The 24,364-nt window shown below is 48.5% G+C and overlaps 1 protein-coding gene across 1 annotated transcript in view; it reads right to left on the minus strand.

Annotated features, from left to right (window-relative positions):
• The window catches only part of GLIS1 (GLIS family zinc finger 1), a 236,996-nt gene that overhangs the window by 89,484 nt on the left and 123,148 nt on the right, over positions 1–24,364 (minus strand). Inside the window, exon 3 of the mRNA XM_032137210.2 lies at positions 4,565–4,742. Coding sequence (XP_031993101.1) covers positions 4,565–4,742 — 178 coding nt within the window. The remainder of the gene's footprint in view (positions 1–4,564; positions 4,743–24,364) is intronic.

The raw sequence follows: 24,364 nt of genomic DNA on the forward strand, positions 1-24,364 counted from the left end.
CACCTAACGACCTTTTCCCTCCCAAGAACCCTAATCTAAGTGGTCACTGGGTGGAGTCAGAAGGAGGTTTGAGTCTAAGGTAGACAGCAAACACGTATCCCCTCTCCCCAGGGCTGGCACACCGTCCCCACCATTGCCAGCAGAAAGCTCTGAGTATCTTAAAGATCTGATGGAAAAGTAGTAATTTTATATGGCTTAAAAAAAAAAATAAAAGCAGGCCGGGCGTGGTGGCTCACACCCATAATCCCAGCACTTTGGGAGGCCAAGGTGGGCGGATCACCTGAGGTCAGGAGTTTGAGACCAGCCTGACCAACGTGGAGAAACCCTGTCTCTACAAAAAGTATTCAGGCATGGTGATGTGCTCCTGTAATCCCAGCTACTCGGGAGGCTGAGGCAGGAGAACTGCTTGCCCAGGAGGCAGGAGTTACAGTGAGCTGAGATCGCACCACTGCACTCCAGCCTGGGCAACAGAGCGAGATTCCATCTCAAAATAAAGAAATAAACAAAAGCAGAGCTACTCCTCAGGGGACTGTGATTCTGGGCCTGGCAAAGGCAGGCATGGGCAGGAGTTCGGCCAGGAAAACATCTGTTTGGAGCAGTCCCTTGAAAATGGCTTCAGGTAAATCAACCAACACCAAGAGAAGAGAACAGTGGTAGCTTCCGTGACTGAGTCACCCGAGTGACTAAGACTGAGAGCAAAACCTTGCACAGCAGCAGGCGGGGAGGGCGACTCAGGCCTTGGTGTCTTGTGGCTCCCCATATGCACTGAGGCAGTACTGCCTCCCTTCCTCCACCGTACTGTGAGGCCCAGGAAGTGGTTCCGGCCTGGCTCTGCCGCTGAGCCCCGTGCACCCCAGGGCAACTCCCATCCCATCTCTAGAAATTGCAAGCCTGGGTCTCCAAACACAGCGAACAACTGCTGAGCAGCTGAAAGTGCCGGGCGCCTTCCCAAGGGCCGTCTCGTGCAATCCTAGCACAGCAGAAGATGTGGTAGTAGGTATCTGCTGAATACATGACTACACGCTTCACGGGAGATTCCGCCATCTGTTTTATACTCATGAAAACTGAAGCGACCTGCCCGAGCCTGCAAGGCAGTGATAGAGCAAGAACTGGAATCTGGATCTGTGTGAATCAGAAGGTTGGGGCCCCAGCTTTGTCTATGGAATGATGTCATCTCATGACCGTTACATTCCTTATGGCTTCAATGTTCTAAGTATCAGAAATGCACAGAGTCTTTTGTCCATAATCCTGGACCCTGGAAGGGAGCTGCTGAGATTGGGATAATCAGTGTTTCTCCAGCAGAGACTCAGGGGAGAGGCGGGATCTCAGATCTCATGCCCCTGAGGGCTCAGGAACTGCAGTCGGAACGGACAGTCAGTGACTTCACTCAACAGGCTTTTCACTCTACGCTGGGTGATGCTGAAGAAGTGGGAAGACCAGGTCCCTGACCTTGGGCAGCTCCCCTTCCAATAGGGGAGTCTGTGGACCAGACCCCTGAGAGAACATTTGCATTCTGCTGAGGGGTAGATAGAGTTCTGGTGAACAGAACTAGTTATGTGGCCTCTCTAGCCTCAGTTTCCCCACTCAACGGCAGTTGGGGGTTGAGCACATTAATGCATAAAAAGTGCTTGGCCTGGTGAAACCCTGTCTCTACTAAAAAAAAAAAAACCAAAACTACAAAAAATTAGCCCGGTGTGGTGGCGGGTGCCTGTAGTTCCAGCCACTCAGGAGGCTGAGGCAGGAGAATGGCGTGAACCCGGGAGGCGGAGCTTGCAGTGAGCCAAGATCGCGCCACTACACTCCAGCCTGGGTGACACAGCGAGACTCCATCTCAAAAAAAAAAAAAAAAGTGCTTGGCCTGGGGTGCAGTGCACAGTAAGTACACCACCATCATTTTTTATTAGCCGTAGGATCTGGGCCTCCTGGGACCGTGATGACCGAATACGAGAATGTGCACCCGAAGGAGTCACTCAGGAAACCGAGGCTTTTATTAGTATTAGAGAGTTAGGCTGGAGGCAAAGAGGTGGCTGGCACAGGAACCCAGGAGCTAGTTGCAAGGTCCTGAGATTGGGAGGGGCAGGCACCAAGAGTGCAGAGAAGGGGCCCCAAACACAAGGCCATCGGGCGGTTGAGGAAAGGCACGGAATTCGGATCAGGTGTGGCACAGGGGCTGGGGGTCTGTTTTTCTTTAGGAAAATGAGTGAGTCTGAAAGAGTCAGCTCAAATTCAACCACTTTAATAGGGAGGGTGTGGGGGCACAGCAACTTAGATTGATGCCAGCGTAGAATTCTACGCAGAGACTCTCCTGTGCCGTAGATTGTCAAAATGATATTCAAAATGACAAATGATATTTCTGACTGTCTCTAGCAAAAGAAAAAAAAATATCCTCTTCCTTAGCTTTTCCTAAGTTAGCACAGCTTCTATCCTGAGAGGTAACAGAATGAATTTCACCAGGGAAACTGGATACCACTGGGGAGCCTCCAGAGAAGCATCCAGCAGATAAATGCATTTGACTGTCACCAAACAATGCACGGCTCAAAAACTAAAAGACACTTGCTCCTTGCTATGGACTGATTTGTGTCCGCCCCAAAATGTATGCATTGAAGCCCTAACATCCAGTGTGACTGTGTTTGGAGAGAGAGCCTTTAAATAAATAATTAAGGCTAAACGAGTTTATAAGGGTGAGGGCCTACTCTGATAGGACAGGTGTTCTTATAAGAAATGAGGGCCGGGCACGGTGGCTCACACCTGTAATCCCAGCACTTTGGGAGGCTGAGACAGGTGAATTGCTTGAGCCCAGGAGTTCGAGACCAGCCTGGCCAACATGGTGAAACCCTGTCTCTACAAAAAATTAGCCAGGCATGGTGGCACACACCTGTAGTCCCAGCTGCTGGAGTGGCTGAGGTGGCAGGATCACTTGAGCCTGGGAGGTGGAGGCTGCAGTGAGCCAACATTGTGCCACTGCACTCCAGCCTGGGTGACAGAGTCAGACCCTGTCTCAAAAAAAAAAAAAAGGAATTAGGGCACAGGCCGAGGGATGGCCATGTCAGTACTCAGCGACAAGGCGGTCATCTGCGAGCTAAGGAGAGAGGCCTCAGAAGAAACCAAACCTGCTGGCACCTCAGTCCTGTACTTCTAGCCTCCAGAATGGTGAGAAAGCACGATTCTGTTGTTTAAACCACCTAGTCCTTGGCATTTGCTACGGCAGTCTAAACAAACGAATACACGCCTAAAATCAGAAGTTTTACTAATATCAAAGGAAGCCAGAAGGAATCTAAATTCTCAAAGGAAAATGGTTGCACTTGGGAAGAACAGCATCCTTCTATTTAGGAATTTATCCACCGTGGAGCTCCCAAGAGAACGTAAACTCTAGCGGGAGAGATCTTTGCATCCTTCACCAAGATGCTCCCAGCACTGACCACAGTGCCTGGCACATGACAGGCACTTGACAAATGGCTGGTGAAGGAATAAACTGCAAATCAGCAACTGGGCAAATGTTTAGAATCTCTGGTCTGTGAAGCAGGCCTCAGGCCAGCAGCCCCAGGCAGTGGGTGAGGGGCCTGGGGCTGAGCTGGTGTGCACAGAGGCCTGTCTGTGACTGACCTGGCTGTCAGCAAACCAGAGGTCACCAAGGCTGCTATGGTTTGGATATGTGTTCCCTCCGAAACTCATGCTGAAACTTAATCCCAAATGTGGCAGTGTTGAGAGGTGGGGCCTTTAAAAGGTGACTGGGTTGGGTCATGAAGGCTCTGCCTCATGTATGGATGAATCTGTTCACGGGTTAATGGATGATCATAGGAGTGGGACTGGTGGCTTTATAAGACGAGAGAGACCCAAGCTAGCATGCTCAGCCCCCTCACCAGGTAATGCCCTGCGCCTCCTCGGGACTCTGCAGAGGCCCAGCCAGCAAAAAGGGCCTCACCAGATGCAGCCCCTCAATCTTGGACTTAGCCTCCTAACATGTAAGACATAAATTCGTTTTCTTTATAAATTACCCAGTGCCAAGTATTCTGTCAATATGCAACAGAAAATAGACTAAGACAAAGGCACAACTGAGACCCAGGAGAAGCTGCAGGAGGCGGGTATCAGCCCAGTGCACACCCTAATGAGACAGGGTGGCCAGCACTGGAAGTGTGCAAGCACTGAGTGGACAGCTACCCAGCAGGGCTCTGTGGGCCATGGTCTCCTGGGGCAGAGATGGCGCGTGGGAGGAATCCCTCTCTGCCCTATCAGCAGTTCAGGGTTTGACACTCTATAAACTCTGAACTGGGCTTTCCTTCCCCAACCTACCCATGAACCTTCCTCTTCTGAAATGATTGATTCTCTGTGAAAAGCTCCGTCTGCTTGTTCGGCAGGGAAACACCTCAATAGAACCATCTTGTGTCTCTCGGAAGGCAAAGCAGAAGGTGCAGGATCTAGGCCAGGCAGCTGCTTCTGAGCTACGGGCCCCTCGTGCCTCCATTTCCCCATGTGTCCCCCCAGCTAAACAGAGGAGGTGAGGCCTGAGGCCCTTGGTCCTGCAGCCTCCTGGGAGTGTCCACAGAAAACAGCTGCCCGCACCTACCTGTTAGGGTGGGGGAAATGCAGCAGCCTCTCACAAGCTTGGGGGTGAGCCCGGGACGGCGGGCTTCCTGCAGGGAGGAACAGGCCCTGGCAGCAGGTGGGGCCAGGGCCCTCAGCAAGGTCCAGGTCCAGCAGGCTCTTCTCTGAGCTCGGGGTGCAGTGGCCGTAGCTCCCATTCACTAGGCAGAGAAAGACAGGGAGAGAGGGACACAGTGAGTGGGAATAGCCTGCAGAGGGGTATGGGGAGAGGGCAGTCCCTGGGGTACAGCAAGGGACAGGGCACCCAGAGCCAACACTCACTGCATCCCTGCTGCATGCAAGGTACCAGGATACCTCGTCTAATTCCCATAACCACCAGCAGGATCGATAATAAAATCCTCCATTCTCAGATGGGGATGCTGGGTCTCCAGTGGTTAAATGACTGTTACATGAACACTGGACACCTCCTATGTACAGACACTGTTCTAGGTGCAGGAAACACTGGTAAACGAGAGAAACTCCGAGTCTCTTGGAGCGTACAGTGTATTATCCTCATGTTAACCACACAGTGCTCATGAGGCAAGGTGTGAGAACACGAGCTGGGGCAGGTGGCTGCTCAGCTGCGCTGCTGCCCACAGGCTGGAGGGAGTGGTGCTGACACATGAATGTCAGGGAGTAGGTGCTCACTAAACAGCATCTGGTACTGTTAACACAAAAGCTCAGTCTACATTGTCTTCCAAATTGTGTTACACCATAGAAACACAGTGTGCAATTATACCTCGCTATTGCCTGATTCTTCCACAGCCTGCCTCATGCCCTGCCTTGCCCTGCTAGTGGGTTTCTAGGAAGATTAACTGAAGCAGTTGATGTGAAAGTGCTCAGAAACCACATAAAGTGTAATAAGAGTCAGGCATGCTTGTTCTAAGCTCTTTCGCCTCTCTGGGCCTCAGTTCTCTCATCTACGGATGAGGGATACACACCTCCAAACTCTATCTTCTTATGCTTTCTGTCCTGTCACTCACAGAGCAAAGCTAGGGAGGAAAGGATATGAATTTTGGGGGCTGACAGAGCTCGATGTGAGCCCCTACTCTGCCCCAAACCAATTCCATAACTCGGACAAATCCCTGCGCAGGCCAGACCCTGTTTCCCCTGTGTAAGGGGATCTCACCCGTTCCCCAGTGATGCTGTCAGCCTCTGAGAACAGAGGCGCAAAGTCTCTAGCACGGTGCTGAAACCTAGTGGATGCACCAAGAAGGAAACTTGTCCTTATTGTTAAACAGCACTTCAACAATTACAAAGTGCCTTGCAGATATAATAAAACATGATTGATAGGCCCAAGTATGGCCAACACTGAGAAAGATAAAGGATTAAGACGCGAAAAAAACCTGGTCCCGGAACATGATTGACTCCTTACCATGAGGAAAAGGACATCAGCAAGAGCAGCATCTGCCAAGCAGCCTGTGCAGGACCAGGGCCGGGGACGCACACCACTGTCTCACTCGAGCATCCCCACTGATGTCCAAGGGAGGCCTGAGTCTGCTATCCTCATTTTACAGAGGACAAAGCAGAGGCATGGGGAGGTTCAATTACTCACCCAAGAACACACAGCTAGGAAGCCTCTGAGTTGGATTTCCGGATCAGATCTGTCAGACCCAAACCCCACATCTTAATCGCTATGTAATAAGAAGCCTTTTAGAGACTCCACCCCCGAGGATCCCTGTCCCTCAACCCTAATTCTAGCCTGCCTTCAAGGCAGTTCCTTTGGCACACAATTATCCCCATGCTGAGGCCGGGCACTCAGCGCTAACTAGCCGCGTGCCAGGCATTTGCTTGCCGAGCACGTTCCAGTCTGTGGATGAGCATATGCTACGCTCACAAGGTCCCAGGGCAGGTGAGGTGCTCACATGGGAGCCTCCAGGTTCCCAGCCACACGTGAGCCCGTGGAGAGGACTCAGCAAACATCTGCTCCCACACTAGCTTCCCAGCCCCAGCGCCAGCCCCAGTCCTGGCCCGTCCTGCTGCAAGCAACGCTTGTTCCCACTGGCCCTGGCTGCTGCCTGGCCAGCCCCTCACAAGCTTATGTTTTAATAACTGGGTTGTTTTTTAATTAAAATGAAATCCCTGGTAACAAATGTGAATGGCCTGAGTTAATGAGAGCAGGATGCCGCTCATTTAACTCTGTCTCTGCTTGGCCATCTTTGCCTTTTCCAAATCGTTTCTGCATGCAATTTTATTGTCCCATTGAGGCAAACCCTGGGACTGGGCCTCAGAAAACTGTGGATAATTTTATGACCATTAATAGCATTTGGAGCAGAAAGAGCTTAACCATCACACGGAGCAGTTTCACCAGGGTCTTTCTCCCAGAGTCTCTAACGGGGGTGCCGTTCAGAGCTTCCTTCCAGGACTCACCAGGCCCCTCCAGGGCCTTGGGTTACTCCTCCCCTCCTGCACTTAGGAGGCTGTGTGCAGTGAAGGCAGGCAGGCCCTAGAAAGGGTGGAGAGCCAGCACCTACCAAGCCCTCACTCATCAAGACCTTCAAGGGTCCATCCCTGTGGGGCAGGGGCAGGACAGCCATTTTCCAGATGAGAAAGGCAAGGTTTGGAGAGAGATTCTGTGCCTTTGAGCAGGCTTGTGGGTCTGTAAGAGGCAGGGCCACAGTTCAAACCTAGATCTCCCAGACTTTGAAGCCCACATCCTGCTGCCTCTTGGCCAACTGCTGAATAACCAGAGACCCCTAAGTAAGTGTCCCCACCTTTGACTCCAGTGAGGGTCATGTTGGAGAGCCTCTGGGGAAGTAAAAAGTAAAACCACCATAATGATGTCTAAGCTTTAATCTTTGCAATAATTCTGCCAGGAGGGTAAGCCCGCTCCATCGACAGATGAGGACACAAAGGCTCAGAGGGGTCAAAGCAGTTTGCCAAGGTCACACAGGGAAGAAGGGACTGAGTGGAGATCAAACCCATCACTTCTATGGGAAGAAATAGTCTTTACCCAACAAACTATTGAGGCCTGTTAGCTTCTTCTCCTCTGGATACAGTAAAAGGTTTTCCTGCAGTAAATAAACAAACCAGCTTTGGGAGGGACGGAGGAAGGCGCCACTCAAGTCATAGTATGGTGCCACTTAGTGCTCTAGGCTCATTCGAGCCCTTGTCTGCTGGGACCCTCACAGTGCTCTGGGTGGAAACATCAACCTCCCAACTTTGCAGAGGGACACTGAGCACCAGAGCCAGCAAGTGGTCACCCAAGGTCATATAGTAATTGCTGGCATAGCCGTGGCCCAAAGTTGGTCTTTCAAAGCCTAGACTCTGCCCCGGGATACCTGCTGTCTCAGAGACTGGAAGTTAAACCCAACACTGCAAACATGTGTCCCAGAAATGCTGCTGTCACTGGAAAGATGCAGGGACTCTCATCGCTACCCATCACGGTCCCATGTCTGCCAGGAAAGATGTAGGCGCTGCCTCCTGTCTGTTGTCTTGCCTCCCTGTCCCCAGTGACTTCACAAGACCCAGATGGAGGGGGTCCACTCCTGTTCACTCTCCATCTCCAGAGAGCATGGATGGATGGACCCTTCCCTGGAAAAGCCGGGGGAGCAGGGGTGCCCTAGAAAGAGGTTGGCACCCGCAACCATGTCTCACTCTGTGCCACAAAGGGCCAAGAGCCAACCTTGGGCCTGGCTTTCCCCATGCAAATGAAGCTCCTTTGGAGACTTACAGGGTGATGGAGTCCTGTGTTTACTTTCACAAGTTAGTGAGAAATCCTAGAATGTCAGAGTTGGGACTGGCTGACCATCTATTTCATTAATAGATAAGAAGCTAAGGCTCAGAGAAGGAAAAGGCCTGCCCCAGCCACACAGCGAATCCATAGCAGGGCCTGGATTGGCACTTTGTAAGCTAGGTAAGAATTTGGTTTGGTTTTCTCATCAAGCCTCAATGTTTTTATCTGTAAAATGGTGCTAACACCTAACTCACAAGGTTGACGTGACAAATGAGAATATGAACACGATGCATTTGGCATGAGGCCTAGCTCAGAGTTAGTGCTTAAAAAGTAATGTGATGATAATTATTTCTTTTATTTCTCCTTGAGCCTGGGGCAGGGAGATGGGGACCTGTAAGGGAAACATGCTGTCCCCAGAAAGGGCAGGTCTGGATCACTCTAAGGCCAGACTCAGAAGGACAAACCCCCAAGACTTGGGGTTCAGTACATGCAGGATGGCGCGGCCTGAACGAGGTCACAGCCAACAAATCTGAAGCAAACAGCTCTAGTTACGCACCAGAGAGCTTTGCAAATTACCATAATGACTTGGCTATAAAGTGGCACCACATATAAGGTGACTCCCCACAAGAATTTTAATTTATGCTGAACCCTGCCAAGTCTGCATGAGAGTGGACAATGATGCATTCAGCATCTAAGACCCAGAGGCTGCCTCCTTGCAGTCCCGGGAGCATCCAGCAGCTGGGTCCAGGCAGGCCTACATCATGACCACCTTGTTTTACCCACAAGCAGACTTTATTGTCTATCAGGCACTGGGCTGGTGATAGGGCACTGCACTTCACAGTTTACAAAACATTTTTGCATCCATCACCTGTGAGCTTCATTACAACCCTCAGAAGTTGGCTGGGCAGGCTCAGAGAGGGCAGGTGATTTGCCCAAGCTCACACAGCAAGTATAAGGCTTAGACTTGCCTGACTCCGCCATCTAGTCAGCAAGCTTTTTCTGTAAAGGGCAAAGAAGTAAATGATTTAGGCTTTGTGGGTATATAATCCCTGCCACAACTACTCAACTCTGCCCTTGTACCATTAAAATATATATATATATATATATATATGTATGTACATATATATACATACATATATGTATATACACACACACACACACACACACACACAAATGAGTGGGACTGTGTTCCAATAAAACTTTATTTAGAAAAACAGATTGCTGGCTCCTAGGCTGTTAATCTGCCAACCCCCGATCTCATGCAGCAGTGAGAAAGACAGGATTCAACATCTGAAATGAGCATACTTTTTCCTGCATCTGTAAAATGGGGAGGATTTTACAGGGTAGAGCTGAGGGTGTGAAATCACTGTCAAATACTGAACACAGGCCTGGCTCCTGGTGGGCATTCAATGAATGGAAGTGCCTTCAGCCTGGCTCTGGGGCCGCTACAGCCTAAGCTCCCCTGTCCACCTGGTGTGACCTCACACATCCATGATGCTTCGCTGCTCTGAGGCACACATCCTCGGCATCCTGTCAGGGTAGCCTGACCCTTCCAAACCCCAAACCCCTCTGGGCCCTCAGAGCCCAGCAGAAGCACACTTCCTCCTGGAATGGTCCTTGGTCTCCTGCCTTCCCTCCTGGTCTCCCCCACTGCCTGAGCTCCCCGGCCTCAGCAGTCCCTACAAATAGCTGCCACTTAGGTGCGCCTTCTGCACATCCAGCACATGCCAAATCCTTCCCATGTTTTTTCTCTAAATCTTCACAACATCACTACAGTACTCTCTACTGCCACACAGATGCTTTTGGTGCAATGGAAGTCCTACCTCCTCTACGAGCCTGGGAAATCCTTCAAGACAAGGATCTTGGAGCCCCAGAGCCGGTGAATGTCAGTGTGGCCCTCGGCATGATTTTGTCCAACTTGCTTCACATATTGAAGGGAAAACAGGGGCCCAGATTGAAGAAAGGACTTGTCCTAGTCACACAGTGAGTGCGTTCTCTAGACACCTGGGCCCCCCAGGCATGTGCCCCCTCATTCCCTCATTCCCAGCACAGTCAGGCCCACAGCAGGTGCTTAGAAATGCTGGGAGGGTAGGTGGCTGGGAGGCCTGTCTCAAGTTTACTTTTGTGCCTGCTATATGCCAGACACTGTGACTTAGGGGAGCAGAACAAGCTTTGTCACACACACGCCTAGGTTGAAGTCCTGCTGCACCATTAACTTTCTAGCTATCTGACCCTAGACAGTCACCTCATCCTTCTGAGCCTCAGTTTCTTCATCTATAAAATGGGGATAAGAATCCCAGCTCCAGGGGATGGCTGGCTCTTAGGATTAAGTGAGGTAATGTACATGGAGTCTCTGGCATGGTGCCTGGCACAGGCAGCACTTTGATAAAGGCCCCTCTGCTGCTGTCCGGACAGGCAGAGAGACATGGTCAACAGCCCCTGGGGTACCCCTATTTTCCTGGGCAGTGGGCATCAGCTGCCACGGAAGAGCAGCCCTAGGCCAACGGAGTCGTGCCAGCAGCCCTTCCCCAGGAGGCTGAGCATAGGCGCAGCAGCCGCCTCTCTGAGCCTAGCTTTGCCCTCTGTGCCCCAAGAGTGCTCTGCTGGGCTTCCCACAGGCCAGACGCTGGCAGAAGGGGCACCCCAGGAATCACAGGCAGGAGACATGGTGCTTCCCACTTCCTACATCCAGGGCGGGTGAGCAGCTCACCGCAGGACACACAGCAGAGACAGAGCCCGGGACGCGTTCATCTCCTAACCCTTTCTGCTCTCTGGGCTGCCTCGTCACTCCCTCTTTTCCCTCCTCACAAAATCCAGAAGCCCAGAGACCAGCAGGGAGATGGGCTTCTGAAAGAGGAGCAGCAGGAAGGTGGACAGCCCGGTGGACCGGCTTAGCTGAGACCTGCTGCTTGCCTGGAGCCGCCTTGGGGCATTCACAGCCATCAAGGGGGCCGTAACCTCAGCGGGGGTCTCCAGAACGGCAGGCCTGACACTCGCAGCCTCACGCCGGGCTTATGCCGCCCACCACCTCTTATCCCAGACTGCAAGAATCCCATAAATTCCCCCTTTAAAGCTAAGCTAGACTTACGGGGACTCGGGCCAGTGAAACCTGAGCAGGCTCACCTCAGGACGGCGCCGCAGAGACACCCGAGCCAGCCCATAGCTCCAGCCCGGTCCGGGGCCAGAGTGAGCAGCCCAGGGCGGGTCACACGTGTGGCGGCAGGCATGTGGTGTGTGTAAATAAACAACAGCCAGGGGCCAGCTTTTCCCTCAGACTCTCTTAGTGCTAGCAAATTCACACATATTTATTGTAGAAAAAATCAGAAGGTGTACCTAGGCAAGAATTAGAAAATAGGTATCACCTATAAGGCTACCAGCCAGAGAGCACCATCACAGACGTGAGGACATAAACCTCTGCAGTATTTTCTATGCATCTATATACATTTTTTGACAAAAAGCAGGGCAATACATGTATTTTCTTTTCTTTCTTTTTCTTTTAGAGACAGGGTCTCACTCTGTTCCCTAGGCTAGGGTACACTGGCGTGATCATAGTTCATTGCCGTCTTGACCTCCTGGCCTCATGGGATCCTCCACCTCAGCCTCCTGAGTAGCCAGGACAACAGATGTGTGCCATCACACCCGGCTCATACTTTCTGATACTCTGCTTTTTTCATTTAGTAACATACCATGATACCGAAGTTGATGGAGTGCCCATTATGTGCCAGGCACAGTGCTAGGCTCTTTCTATGCCAGTATTGCTAAACCCATTTCCAGATAAAGAGTAAGGGACTTGCCCAAGGTCATGCAGCTGTGAAATGGGACAGTCAGGATGCAAGGCCGGCTCTATTAGACTTGGAAGGCACTGCTGACCCAGACACTGCTCCACATCATTAAGCGATTTAGGGCAGCTGCAGCTGATGGCTTCCCCAGTGTACTAGTCAGTTCTGGCTGCTATAACAAAATACCATAGACTAGGTGGCTTAAACAACTGAAATGTATTTTCTCACAATTCCAGAGGCAAGAAGTCCAAGATCAAGGTGCCAGTCAATTTGGTTTCTGGTAAGGGCTCTCTTCCTGGCTTGGAGACAGCAGCCTTCTCACTGTGTCCTCACATGGCCTTTCCTCAGTGTGGGCACGGAGAAAGTAGAGTGAGCTCTCTGATGTCTCTCTTTTTTTTTTTTAAGACAAGGTCTTGCTCTGCTGTCATCCAGGCTGGAGTGCAGTGGTGCGATCATAGCACACTGCAGCCTCAAGCTCCTGGGCTCAAACAATCCTCCCGTCTCAGCCTCCCAAGTAGCTAGGAAGGACTACAGATATGTACCACCATACTTGGCAGATTTTTTATTTTTTGGAGATGAGGTCTCACTATGTTTCCCAGGCTGGTTTTGAATTCCTGGGCTCAAGCAATCCTCCTGCCTTGGCTTCCCAAAGTGTTGGGAATATAGGCGTGAGCCACTGCCCATCCTGGTGTCTCTTCTTAAAAGCATACTAGTCCTATCTAATCAGGGCTCCACCCTTATGACCTCATTTAACTTTAATTACTTCCTTAGAGGCCTCATCTCCAAACACAGCCACACTGGGTGTTAGGGTTTCAACATATGAATTTGAGAGGGGGACAGTAATATTCAGTCTGTAACACCTAGGATTCACGCCCTCCTTTTCACGCCCTAGTAGGGTCCCATATTTCCTATATCTAGCTATGGAGCTTGAGAGAGAGTACAGCATCACAGATAAGAGTATAGATTTTGGAGCCAGAAGATTAGGTTTGAATCCTGATTTTGCCATTTACTAACTGTGTGACCTTGTCTAAGCCAAGTGACTTAGCTTCTTTGTGCCACAGTTTATGAAGTTAAAATGGGTTAATGTACCATATATTAAGTACCTAGAACAGAATCTGGCATACAGCAGGCACTACATAACTGTATACAGCAGGCATACAGCATAACTGGCATACAGCAGGCACTACATAACTGTATACAGCAGGCATACAGCATAACTGGCATACAGCAGGCACTACATAACAGCAGGCACTACATAACTATGATTGTTGTTCTTATTAATCCCATCCCAGGGTGGGCTGTGGAAGGCCTGAACCAATCAGCATGTTCTCATCTCTCCAGATACAGTGCCACAATGAATGGCTGAGAGAGAGACATGTGAGGCAAGCTGGCTTAATTAGACAGATTCCTGGCAGTTCTGTGTGATGACTCTGCCCCCCTGCATGTGAATAAGGATGCATGCAGCTCTGGGGGCTAGTAGAAGCCATCCTGTTCCCCTAAGAAAAGTCGACTGGAGGACAAGGTCAATAAAATGAGGCCTCTCAGCCAGAAGAACTGCAGAGAAACTAAGTCACAGCATTCGTGGCACCAAGAACCTCCAGTGAACAGTAAAGCTCTTATAGTGTTTCAAGCCTGTCACAGATGGGTTTTTTATTACTTAAACCAAAAGCATCCTTATTAATATTCTTCTACAAAATAATTTTTATCCACTTGACAATCTTTGTTTTTAATTTGAATATTTAGTCCATTTATACCACTTACATTTAATGTAATTACCATATATTTGGGTATTTGGGTTTAAATCTTTTTTTTTTTTTTTTTTTTTTTGAGATGCAGTCTCACTCTGTCGCCCAGGCTGGAGTGCAGTGGCGCGATCTTGGCTCACTGCAACCTCCACCTCCTGGGTTCAAGCAATTCTGCCTCAGCCTCCTGACTAGCTGGGACTACAGGTGTGTGCCACCACACCCGGCTAATTTTAGTATTTTTAGTAGAGATGGGGTTTTACCATATTGGCCAGGCTGGTCTTGAACTCCTGACCTCACGATCCACCTGCCTTGGCCTCCCAAAGTGTTGGGATTACTGGCGTGAGCCACCGCACCCAGCCTAAATCCTTTTTTATTTGAACCTATTCTAGGTTTTCTCTCCTTTCTTACCTTCTTTCAAATTAATCAAGTATTTTTTATTATTCCATTTTACTAGCTTGTTAGATATACTTTCTTCTATTGCAATCTAATATAGATCAGTACAGTCATGCATCAACAACAGGGATACGTTCTGAGAAATGCATTATTAGATGATTTCATTGCTGTGTGAACATCATAGAATGTACTTACACAAACCTAGGTGGTATAGCCTACCATCTATGTGGCATACATGATCACACCTAGGCTATCTGGTATAGCCTATTGCTCCTGTGCTACAAACATGTACAGCATGGTATTGTACTGAATACTGTAGGTGATTGTAACACAATGATTAGCATTTGTGTATCTCTAAACACAGAAAAAGTACAGTAAGAATACAGTATCATCATCTTATAGAACCACCATTGTATATGTAGTCTGTCATTGATTGAAACATTGTGCAGTGCATAAATGTACTTTTACTACTTTCTACACAAGGCAAGAACCTCAGGACTCTAATTCCATTCATGCGCCTACACACACACATTCTTTGGGTTACTGTTTTTGTATATTTCAATTCTACATATATTTTTAAATCGCTACCAGATAGTATTGTTTTGTGTAGTCAATATAGTGTTTGTTTATGTATTTCTCAAAACTAGTGCCATAGTAATAGTTAATATTAAAAAAAATACTTTCCCTTCATCTTGTTTCCATATGAGGTCTTTTTCCTTCTGCATTAAAAATTTTTTTAAATTGTAAGCCTACTGGCAAGGAATTATCTCAACTTTTGTTTGTTTGAAAATGTTATTATTTCATTACTTCTGAAGAGTATTTTTGCTGGATATAGAATTCTAGGTTGGCAGTTATCTTCTTTCCATATATTATGGATTTATGCCACTGTGTTAAGAATTTCATAATTTCTATTGGAAAGTCATCTCTAAGTCTTTTGAAGTTATTGCATCTTCCCCTTCAACCCTAACTACTTTTAAGATTTTCTCTCCGTGTTTTGTTTTCAGCAGTTTGACATAACTATGATGTGCCTAGGTGTGCTTCTCTTTGTATTTATTCTACTTGAGGTTCATAGGAATTCTTAAATATGTGTCACAATGTCTTCTGTCAGTTTTGGAAAACTACTGGCTATTATCACTTCAAACATTACTTTGCTCATCATCTTTCCCCTGTCATTCTGGGGCAACAATATATGTTAGGCCCTTTCACCATGTTCTATATATCTCTTATGCTATTTTTGAATTTTCCATCCTTTTTTAACTTTCATGCATCAGCCTGGATTTTGTCTACTGGCCTATTTTCCAGTTTACTGATCCTCTCTTTAACTGCATCTTTTAAATCTAACTTTTGCATTCTTAAATTCTGTTGCTATATTTTTTCATTCAAATTTTTCATTTTATTAATTTTTATGGTTTTCAGATCTCTATTAAATTCTCTATTTGGTGATCAATTTTCTTGAACATATTAATGTTATTAATGTTATGAATGGTTATTTTATTTTTTTGAGACAGGGTCCTGCCCTGTCACCCAGGCTGTAGTACCGTGGCATGACCTTGGCTCCCTACAGCTTCAACCTCCCAGGCTCAAGCAATCCTGCCATTTCAGCCTCCCAAATAGCTGAGATTATAGGCAACACATGCACCATCACGCTCAGCTAATTTTTGTATTTTTTGTAGAGACAGGGTCTCAACAGGTTGCCCAGACTGGTCTTGAACTTCTGGGCTCAAGTGATCCTCCTGCCTTGGCCTCCCAAAGTGCTGGGATTGTAGAAATGAGCCACTGCGCCTGGCCAATCACAGTTATTTTAAATCCTGTGTCTGATAACACCAACATCTGGACTACTTGTGTGTTTTTGTTGTGTTTTTCTCCCTCTTGGTCCTGTCTCCTGGTATCTCTGGTAATTTTTGACAGAATGCTCAATATTGTGTATGAAATTTGGACAGATGATATCTTCCTCCAGAGAAAATTTTTTTTTGCTTCTTAAAGGCAGGTAAAAGAGGAAAATATCATCTTAATTCAGTCTGGGATTTGGCTGTTTTAAAGCTGGGCTTCACTCTTTGTACAAGTTGTTTTGTTTCTGATTCATCCTCTCTCCTAGATGCTGCCTGTCAGGGTCCTCAACTGAAAGCTTGGGATACCACACTTCTTCTTTGCTGACCCTGAACTTCACATTTGTCTTCCTAGAACTTGAAGCTGTTGAAAGCTCTGCCTAATTTATCAACTTCTTTTTTCTTTTTCTTCGTCCTCTTCTTAGAGACAGGGTCTCACTCTGTTGCCCAGGCTGGAGTGCAATGGTGTAATCAGGGCACACTGCAGCCCCAAACTCCCAGGCTCAAGGGATCCTCCCACCAGAGCCTCCCAAGTAGCTGGGACGACAGGCACATACCACCATGCCCAGCTAATTTTTTTATTTTTGTAGATACCATGTCTTGCTATATTGCCCAGGGGGTCTCAAACCACTGGCCTCAAGTGATCTTCCCCCCTCAACTTCCTAAAGTCCTGAGGTTACAGGTGTAAACCATCACACCTAGCCCACTTCTCAACTTCATAACTGCCACATCTGTTGGTTTCTTTACCCCTTAGCCTGTGCCATGCATAAATCAGCAAATATCCTGAAGGAAAAGCAATGCTGAATGTTAGGCTTACTTTTTTTTTTTTTTTTAGACGGAGTCTCGCTCCGTCACCCAAGCTGGAGTGCAGTGGCGCGATCTCGGCCCATGGCAAGCTCCGCCTCCCAGGTTCACGCCATTCTCCTGCCTCAGCCTCCCGAGTAGCTGAAACTACAGGCGCTCACCACCACGTGCGGCTAATTTTTGCATTTTTAGTAGACATGGGGTTTCACCATGTTGGCCAGGCTGATCTCAAACTCCTGACCTCAGGTGATCCACCCACCTTGGCCTCCCAAAGTGCTGGGATTACAGGCATGAGCCCAGCCAGTTCTTTGATGCCTTTAAACAAATGCTTTTTATATTTTATCCAGAGGAAATATTAGTCCAATACAAGCTAATTTGCTATAGCAGATACAAAAATCCCCTTTTAACAAATAATTTTAATGACTCTATAGATTCCATTCTATGGTTGGACATATTTAATTTATCCTCATGGTTGGAATTAAAATTATTTGGAAAAGTGAAAAACTCAAAACGACCATGTAATGAATGTCTTTATAGACCTATCTTCATGTCCATCCATATTTATAGCCTTAGGATAAATTCCTAGATGTGGGACTGCAGAGTCAAAGAATACGCAAAATTTTAAGCATTTATAACAGAAAAGAATAGGAGGTAGCCTGTATTATATCCAATAATAGAAGAATGAGTAAGTAAACTATTGTGAAGTTATTCAGCAGAAATGTTATGTAGCTATTGAATATGATACAGTAAAACCCTACCGTAATGCAATAAGCGTGACCGAAAAGCTTCAATAACTTAAACATGCAGAGTTGTGTAATCATTGTGTAATTTAAAAATGATATTTTTGGTGGTTTTTTTTTTTTTCAGTTAATGTGTGGGAAAAAATGTTTACATTGATTAAATACGTAAGAAACAGCCCACTTATTACAAAGTCCACACCACACAAGGAACTGAGAAAGTCTCAAATGATTTATGAGGCAGTCACTTCCTAAACCCATCCATTCCCCCACAGCTCCACAGAAAAGAAGAATTCTCACTGCCCCACTTGTGAAGAGGCTGGACAGAGGACAGCGACAGCTACCAATGGCCAACCATGTTCTATATGAATTTGCCTCATCACAAGTCATGGGTTTCTCTAGATTTACTCAAGTTTCAGTCACAAAGGAAAATATTTGTAAGAATTAATTATAAGCACAATATTCAAAATTCCATATACTAAAAATGACCTGAAGAGTAAAAAGAATGGAAAATCAATACATCAAATGTTAACAATTCGTTCATTTAACACATGGATATTGAATGCCTACTATATGCCAGGACCAGGCACCAAAAATGCGCTGTTCCAGTGATGAATGAGAAAGGAAAGTCTCTACTCTTACGTGGTTTACATTCCAGTAACAGGACAGTTTCAAAAGTAAATAAATATATAGTATAATATCAGGAAGTGATCAATGTTATAAATTAAAATGAAAATAAGAAGTTAGAAAGTAAAGAGACAGGACAGTCAGAGAAGGTTTCTCCAAGGGGGTGACATTTGAACAGAGGCCTGAGGGGAGGGAGGGCATGCCAGGAAGGGGAAGCAGCAGGGTACAAAGGACCCGAGGCCGGAGTGCGCTCCAGGGCGGGAACACATGCCAGGTGTGGCCGGAGCCTAGCAAGCAAGGTGACGGCGGCCACAGAGCAGGGTCTGGGGGCTGCAGTGAGGATGCTGGGTGTTATTCCAGTGTGGCAGGAAGCCACTGGAAAGCAGGGAGCAACCAGACTCGACGGGTGGGAAACACTCTCTGAGTTTTGTGTTGAAAAAGACTTTAGAAAGAAAAGCGTAGATGCAGGGAGGTGGTGGCTTTGGGATTAGGAGTGTTAAAAGCTCTATATTCCTTTTTTGGATTAAGGGGACTGTTCTGTTTCCTCATTGGAGTGGTGGCAACGTGATTCTGCATTTGTCAGATCTCACAGAATTGTTCTCTCTCTCACATGCACACACTCACATGCACACACACACACTCTTTCACACACACGCACACACACGGACACTCACCCTCTCACCCTCTCACATACTCATACACACTTTCTTACACTCATACTCATGCATACACTCACGCACACACTCACACACACACATTCACGGTAAATTTACTGTACATAAATTTTTAAATAATTTTTTAAAATCTCTATATTATATATTTTGAAATATTTCACATTGTTTTAATAATAAAAAGACTGCAAACAAAATCCTTGAGAATAAACCTAAGACAGAATGGGACTAGACGGTGGTCCTCTAACTCAGCACAGACCATCCCCCAGGGTCTGTGAACAGTTCCCTGTCCCTCCTGGCCCACCTCTAGTAATTTGAGGGCAGGGGTCAGGAGGACACTCTCAGATGCTGGCCCAGGGAACTGCTGGGTACCCTTCCCCTTGGTGGCTGATGGATGGAGACAGGCGCATCCACATGAAATAAGGTGGCTGACGGGAGGGCTGTGCAGGGCTTCCTCCTCCTCAGGGCAGGTCTGCAAGGGCCTCTGCCCTACCCTCCCTCCTAGTGCCATCTCACAGGCTCCCCACATCTCCCAACTCCCACCCTCTGAAAGGCTGCACCACTGCCGGGTGTGAGTGACCACTAGTGCCCCTCTAGGGCCAAATGAGACTCCAGGCTGGGGTGCAAAGCAAGGTCCCAAGGAGCTGGAGCTGGTAGAAGAAGGCACTGAGAGTATTTAACATATTTCTGTATCTCCCAAGGGTTGGGAGGGATGGCCTAGTAAGTAAACCCCAACATCCTTTAAACTTCTCGGATTTTACCTTTTATCATACTGAGCTAGTATGATTCCAAAATTCAAAATTTGGGATTTATATGCAACAGGGATTCTATAATTCCATGAATCTCTCATTCTAAGATGATATGGTTTTATTTATTTATTTTATTCATTTATTTATTTTATTTTTATTTTTTTGGAGACAGAGTTGCTCTGTTACCCAGGCTGGAGTGCGATGGCACGATCTCGGCTCACTGCAACCTCCACCTCCTGGATTCAAGCAATAACTCATGCCTCAGCCTTCCGAGTAGCTGGGATTACAGGCGTGCGCCACCACGCCTGGCTAAGTAGAGGCAGGGTTTCAACATGTTGCCCAGGCTGGTCTCGAATTCCTGAGCTCAGGCAATCCACCCACCTTGGCCTTTCAAAGTGCTGGGATTACAGGCATGAGCCACCGCACCCAGCTCTAAGATAATACAATTTTATAAAGCTAAGTACTTCAATGACTGCTTCTAAGATTCCATGATTCCACGAATCTGTCATGAGGAGATTCTGAAGTTATAAAATTCCATGATTCTCTGATCCCAAGGCTGCCATTTCCTGATATGTCCTGGAGCCCCATATGAGCCCCTGCCTGGCCTAAATTTTCAGGGAGCGACAGCGATGGTGACCAACACTCAAAACAGCCAGGACAGTAATGGGATGACAAGAAATCCAGAGAAAATGGTTGTTGAAATCGCTAAGAAAATATATCAAAGATAAATATATTCCAACTGCGTTTTCAGTACATACAGGGCCATAGATGCTTATGTCAGGTATATATTTATTACTTCATGCTCGGCATTTTTAAACCTTCTCCTTTAAATCAAGCTAATGACATAACTCCTGTGCCCACACTGGTTTTTCCCCCCTCACTGATAAAATGCCTTCAAACGGCTCAAAAATATATAAAGCGCAAGAAGGACTCCATGACAGCAACAGGGTGGGGTGGGGGACGCCCAGCTCTGGACGGCAGAGGGGTGTGTGGGAGACAGGGATGCCAACACCTGACAACCCCTCCCTCCACCTCCCTCCATCTTGGGTCTCCATGAGAAGGACTGGTAGCTCTGAGTGAGAAAACGTCACTGTCCTGGGGGATGATGCAGACACCCTGGACACCTCAGCTCTCCGGGAACGGGCACAATCCAGAGATCCAGCCCGGAGCAGACAGGGGCAAGAGTTCCAAGTCCCTCTGAGGCTTGGGATTTCCGGATTCTGTGGAAAAGATATTTGTTCCACCATGTGGCCAGAAATGGGGAAAGGGCTACTGGGGAAGTCACAGCTTTGGCTTCTGAAAAATCCCACCCCCAACCCCACCTCCACCCCAGACCTGAACCCACCCAGATCCCAGGGTCCCTCCTCCTGGAAGATTTCCCTGACCAGCCCCACCCCACGGGGCTTCATGCAATCCTCTCTGCCCTCCTCCAGAGGGTCTACAGCCAGCACTCCAGCCTGCACCCTCAGCCCGCCAGCAATGACAGTACCTCATACATCACTGTGGTGGAGGTTCCAAGTTGGGGTTCCACCCCAGGGGACACACTGGAAATCATGGGGGTGGATTTCTGGTGGCTGCCATGACTGGGAGTACCTGTCATTTAGTGGGGAGCAGCCAGGGATGGCCAACTCACCACCAAGGGTGGGTCAGTCTCACACACTTTCTAATATCTCGCCAGATATTCAACTATCTGTAAACAAGCAACCTGATCATCTAAGCCTAGAACATAGCTCCATTTTACATTTAAATACAAGTACTTTCTCATGGTTTTAAGAGACACTAAATTTTCCAGGAATGGAGCTGCCATGTAAATTGAAGAAAGACTATGCTGTATTTTGTTTGGTAGCTGACCAGGGATTGTTCACCATCTCAGAAAATCACATCACCCTCAGCCACGCTACTCGTGACATCCGTGTGTTTGCAGCCATCAAGCATAGCAATGCCGCACACAGGGGCAATTGGCCGATGACTTCATCCCATCTTCCAGCACAGTTGTGCCTGAGTGTGTGGATGTGGAAATACATTGTTTACAAATTATTTCCCTTTTAGTTCTTCTTCAATATAAAACCTTATGTGAAAATTTTTTAAAAGATGGTGCAGGCCAGCTATGTTATCGGTGCATTTCATTTCAGGAGAGCAAAGGAGGCAGTTCAAAGAAGGCCCTGTTAAGAAAAGGAAGCGCTGCTGAGAACCTCAGCTCCCAGCCATCCTTCTTCAGGTGGGGAAAGCAAGGTCTCCCCCAAGGTCACAGAGTGAGTGGGGGTGAGCAGGACTGTGTCTTGACCTCTTGCATCCCAGGGACTATTTCTGGATTCAGTGACAGAGTCCTGAGCCCAGGGGGACCCACAAGAAGGCAAGCATGTGGTTCCTTTGAAGGCTCCCCAGGGAAGGTGAGCAGGCAGTCCAGGCCCTGTGCTGGGGCACAAGGTGGGAGAGTGCAGGGCTGACTCCAGAAAGCCCAGGAAGGGCAGGCCTGGGGAAGGGGCCTCGGCAGGGAAAGTCTCCCCACTGGCCGATCAGCAGAGAGGGTTTGAGACCCTGAGACGGAGCTCACCTCCCCAACCCTTGCCCATCCCAAAACTTCCCCTTCTCCCGCTGTAAGTGATCAGCTGCCAGCTTGCAGAACAAATGCAGAAATGAATACACCAGGTGAGAACGGGGCTAGGCCTCGGACGCCACTCAAGCCTCTGCTGCCAGGAAAGACTGCTAGAAAGATGAGACATAAGAAGCCCTTTCTCTAAGATGCAGGCCCCTAGGGTGGGTCACCAGGCCACAATCCCAGCTCTGGCCTTCACAGCGTTATTGGTTGAAACCCACTGGTTTCCCTCAAGAGACAGGAGGTGGAAACTAATGAACATTTCCATGAAGCAGCACCGAGCAGTGTTTTCATCCAATAAGAGCAGGCCTCTATGACGGGCAGGGAGGCTGCAGACTTGCCCCTGGCCCTGCCTGTAGCTGTGCACAGCGCTGCACCAGCCTACACAGGACCACATTGCCCTGACTTCTGAGGATGCAAAGGGGAGTTTCTAGGAAAGTCGAGGGGCTGATGAGGGGCAGCCCACTCACAGATACTGCTGCTGCTGCTGCCAACATTGCCAAGGAGAAAGCCTGCCCATGAGACCATACTTTACCTCCATCAGGAAGCAGCAGGTTCTCATGCAAGTAGCACCCCGTTCAGGCCTGACCCTCTTTTTCACACTTGAGGTCAAGAATCCAGGGAGAGGACCCCCAGGCAGGAAGCAGAGCCCAGAGTTCTAGTCCTAGCCTGGCTCTTAACTCACTTCCTGTCTTAGGCAGCTCCCAGCCCCTCGGCTTCAGTTCCCTTTTCTGTAAAACAAACACAGTAGACTGGAGATGCCTCTAAATGTTCTGTCCTCTTCTAATCCCAGAGAGCCACTGTGGATCCCCTGTCAAAAGGCTTCATGATCCAGAGGCGGGGCTGGTCTTGGACCAGACCTCTGCCTCTCCCTCCTCTGGCCCCAGCGTTTGGACTCTTCATGGCGGACAGGCCTGCCTGGTCTGGCCTGGTTGCCGCCTCCCAAGACCTTTTCTGACATGGGCCAAAAGAGAACACCCATCCACCCACCCTGAGCTGGGCACTGGGGCCCAGAGATGAGGCAGATACTGCTGCTGCCCTCAGGAGCCCTCGGCCTGGTGACAACATGGACCCTTTAACAGAACTGCAACGCCCTAAAGATGAGGGTGCACACCTGCCTTCCCTTATCCTTCTTTAGTGGGGCCGCTGCTTCTAGGAAGGCTTCCCTGACCCTGCCACAGGCTTGGCCATTCCCCACTACAGCCCTTACCATGGGATGTGAGTGTTGTGTCTGCACCCAAGGGGCCAGAACACTGTGCTAAACATCTCATCTAAGCCTCTCAACAGTCTTGCTAGATACATCAATCAGCCCATTTTACACATGAGGAAACCAAGGCCAGGATGTTGAAATGACTTCTCCTGAATAACACATCTAGAAGGAGACATACTTGGGGTTCATCCCCAGGGCTGGTAATTCCAGACTACAGTCCTCAGCCCAGGGCTCCAGCGATCACCCTATACTCAACCCGCCAGGCGGCCCACAGGCCAGAAGAAGCCATTCCTATGAGAACTGCACGCACCTTGAGCAGCATCCCTCAGCCATTCCACTGTAAGGTGGCAGGACTAAAATGGATCTAAAAGATAATCTTGTTTTACATAAGAGGGAGACTGAGGCCCAGTGAGCGTGAAAGGCTGTCCAAGGTGACACTGGGGCCAGTGGCCAAGTCAGGACCAGAACCCAGTACTCCAGAGTTCCCATCAGGCATTCACTGCAGATCGCCTAGCTGCTGCCTCCTAAAGGTGGCCAGAGAGGATGATGCTGTCGTCTCCTTGGCATCCTGGGAGGTACGGGACATTTACAGGAATAACTTGGTTTATGAGTGTGTCTCAAAGGTTCTCTGGTTAGTTCTGCAAGGCTGAGATCAGCATTAATCCTGCTGGAGAGATGAAGACACTGAGTTTGGGCAGTGATGACAGCCATACCAGGATTCCATGCAGAGTTGTCTGGGGCAAAGCTCTCCTAGGCTGCGGGGCTCTGTCCAGCACTTCACGTTTACACAGATGACCTCATTAGTCCTCACTGGTTAGGGCTGACCTGTACTTCTGACGCCAGCTCGGTGCCCCAGCATCTTGTCTTCAGACCAGCACTGACATCGCAGTGTACCACCTTGATGCTCCATCTGGTCAGAGGACAGGGTGAACAGAAAATGGGCGGGGGGCCACCTGAGCTCAGGGCACAA

Source organism: Hylobates moloch, unplaced genomic scaffold (assembly GCF_009828535.3).
Source record: "Hylobates moloch isolate HMO894 unplaced genomic scaffold, HMol_V3 SCAFFOLD_18, whole genome shotgun sequence".
NCBI classification, from domain to species: domain Eukaryota; kingdom Metazoa; phylum Chordata; class Mammalia; order Primates; family Hylobatidae; genus Hylobates; species Hylobates moloch.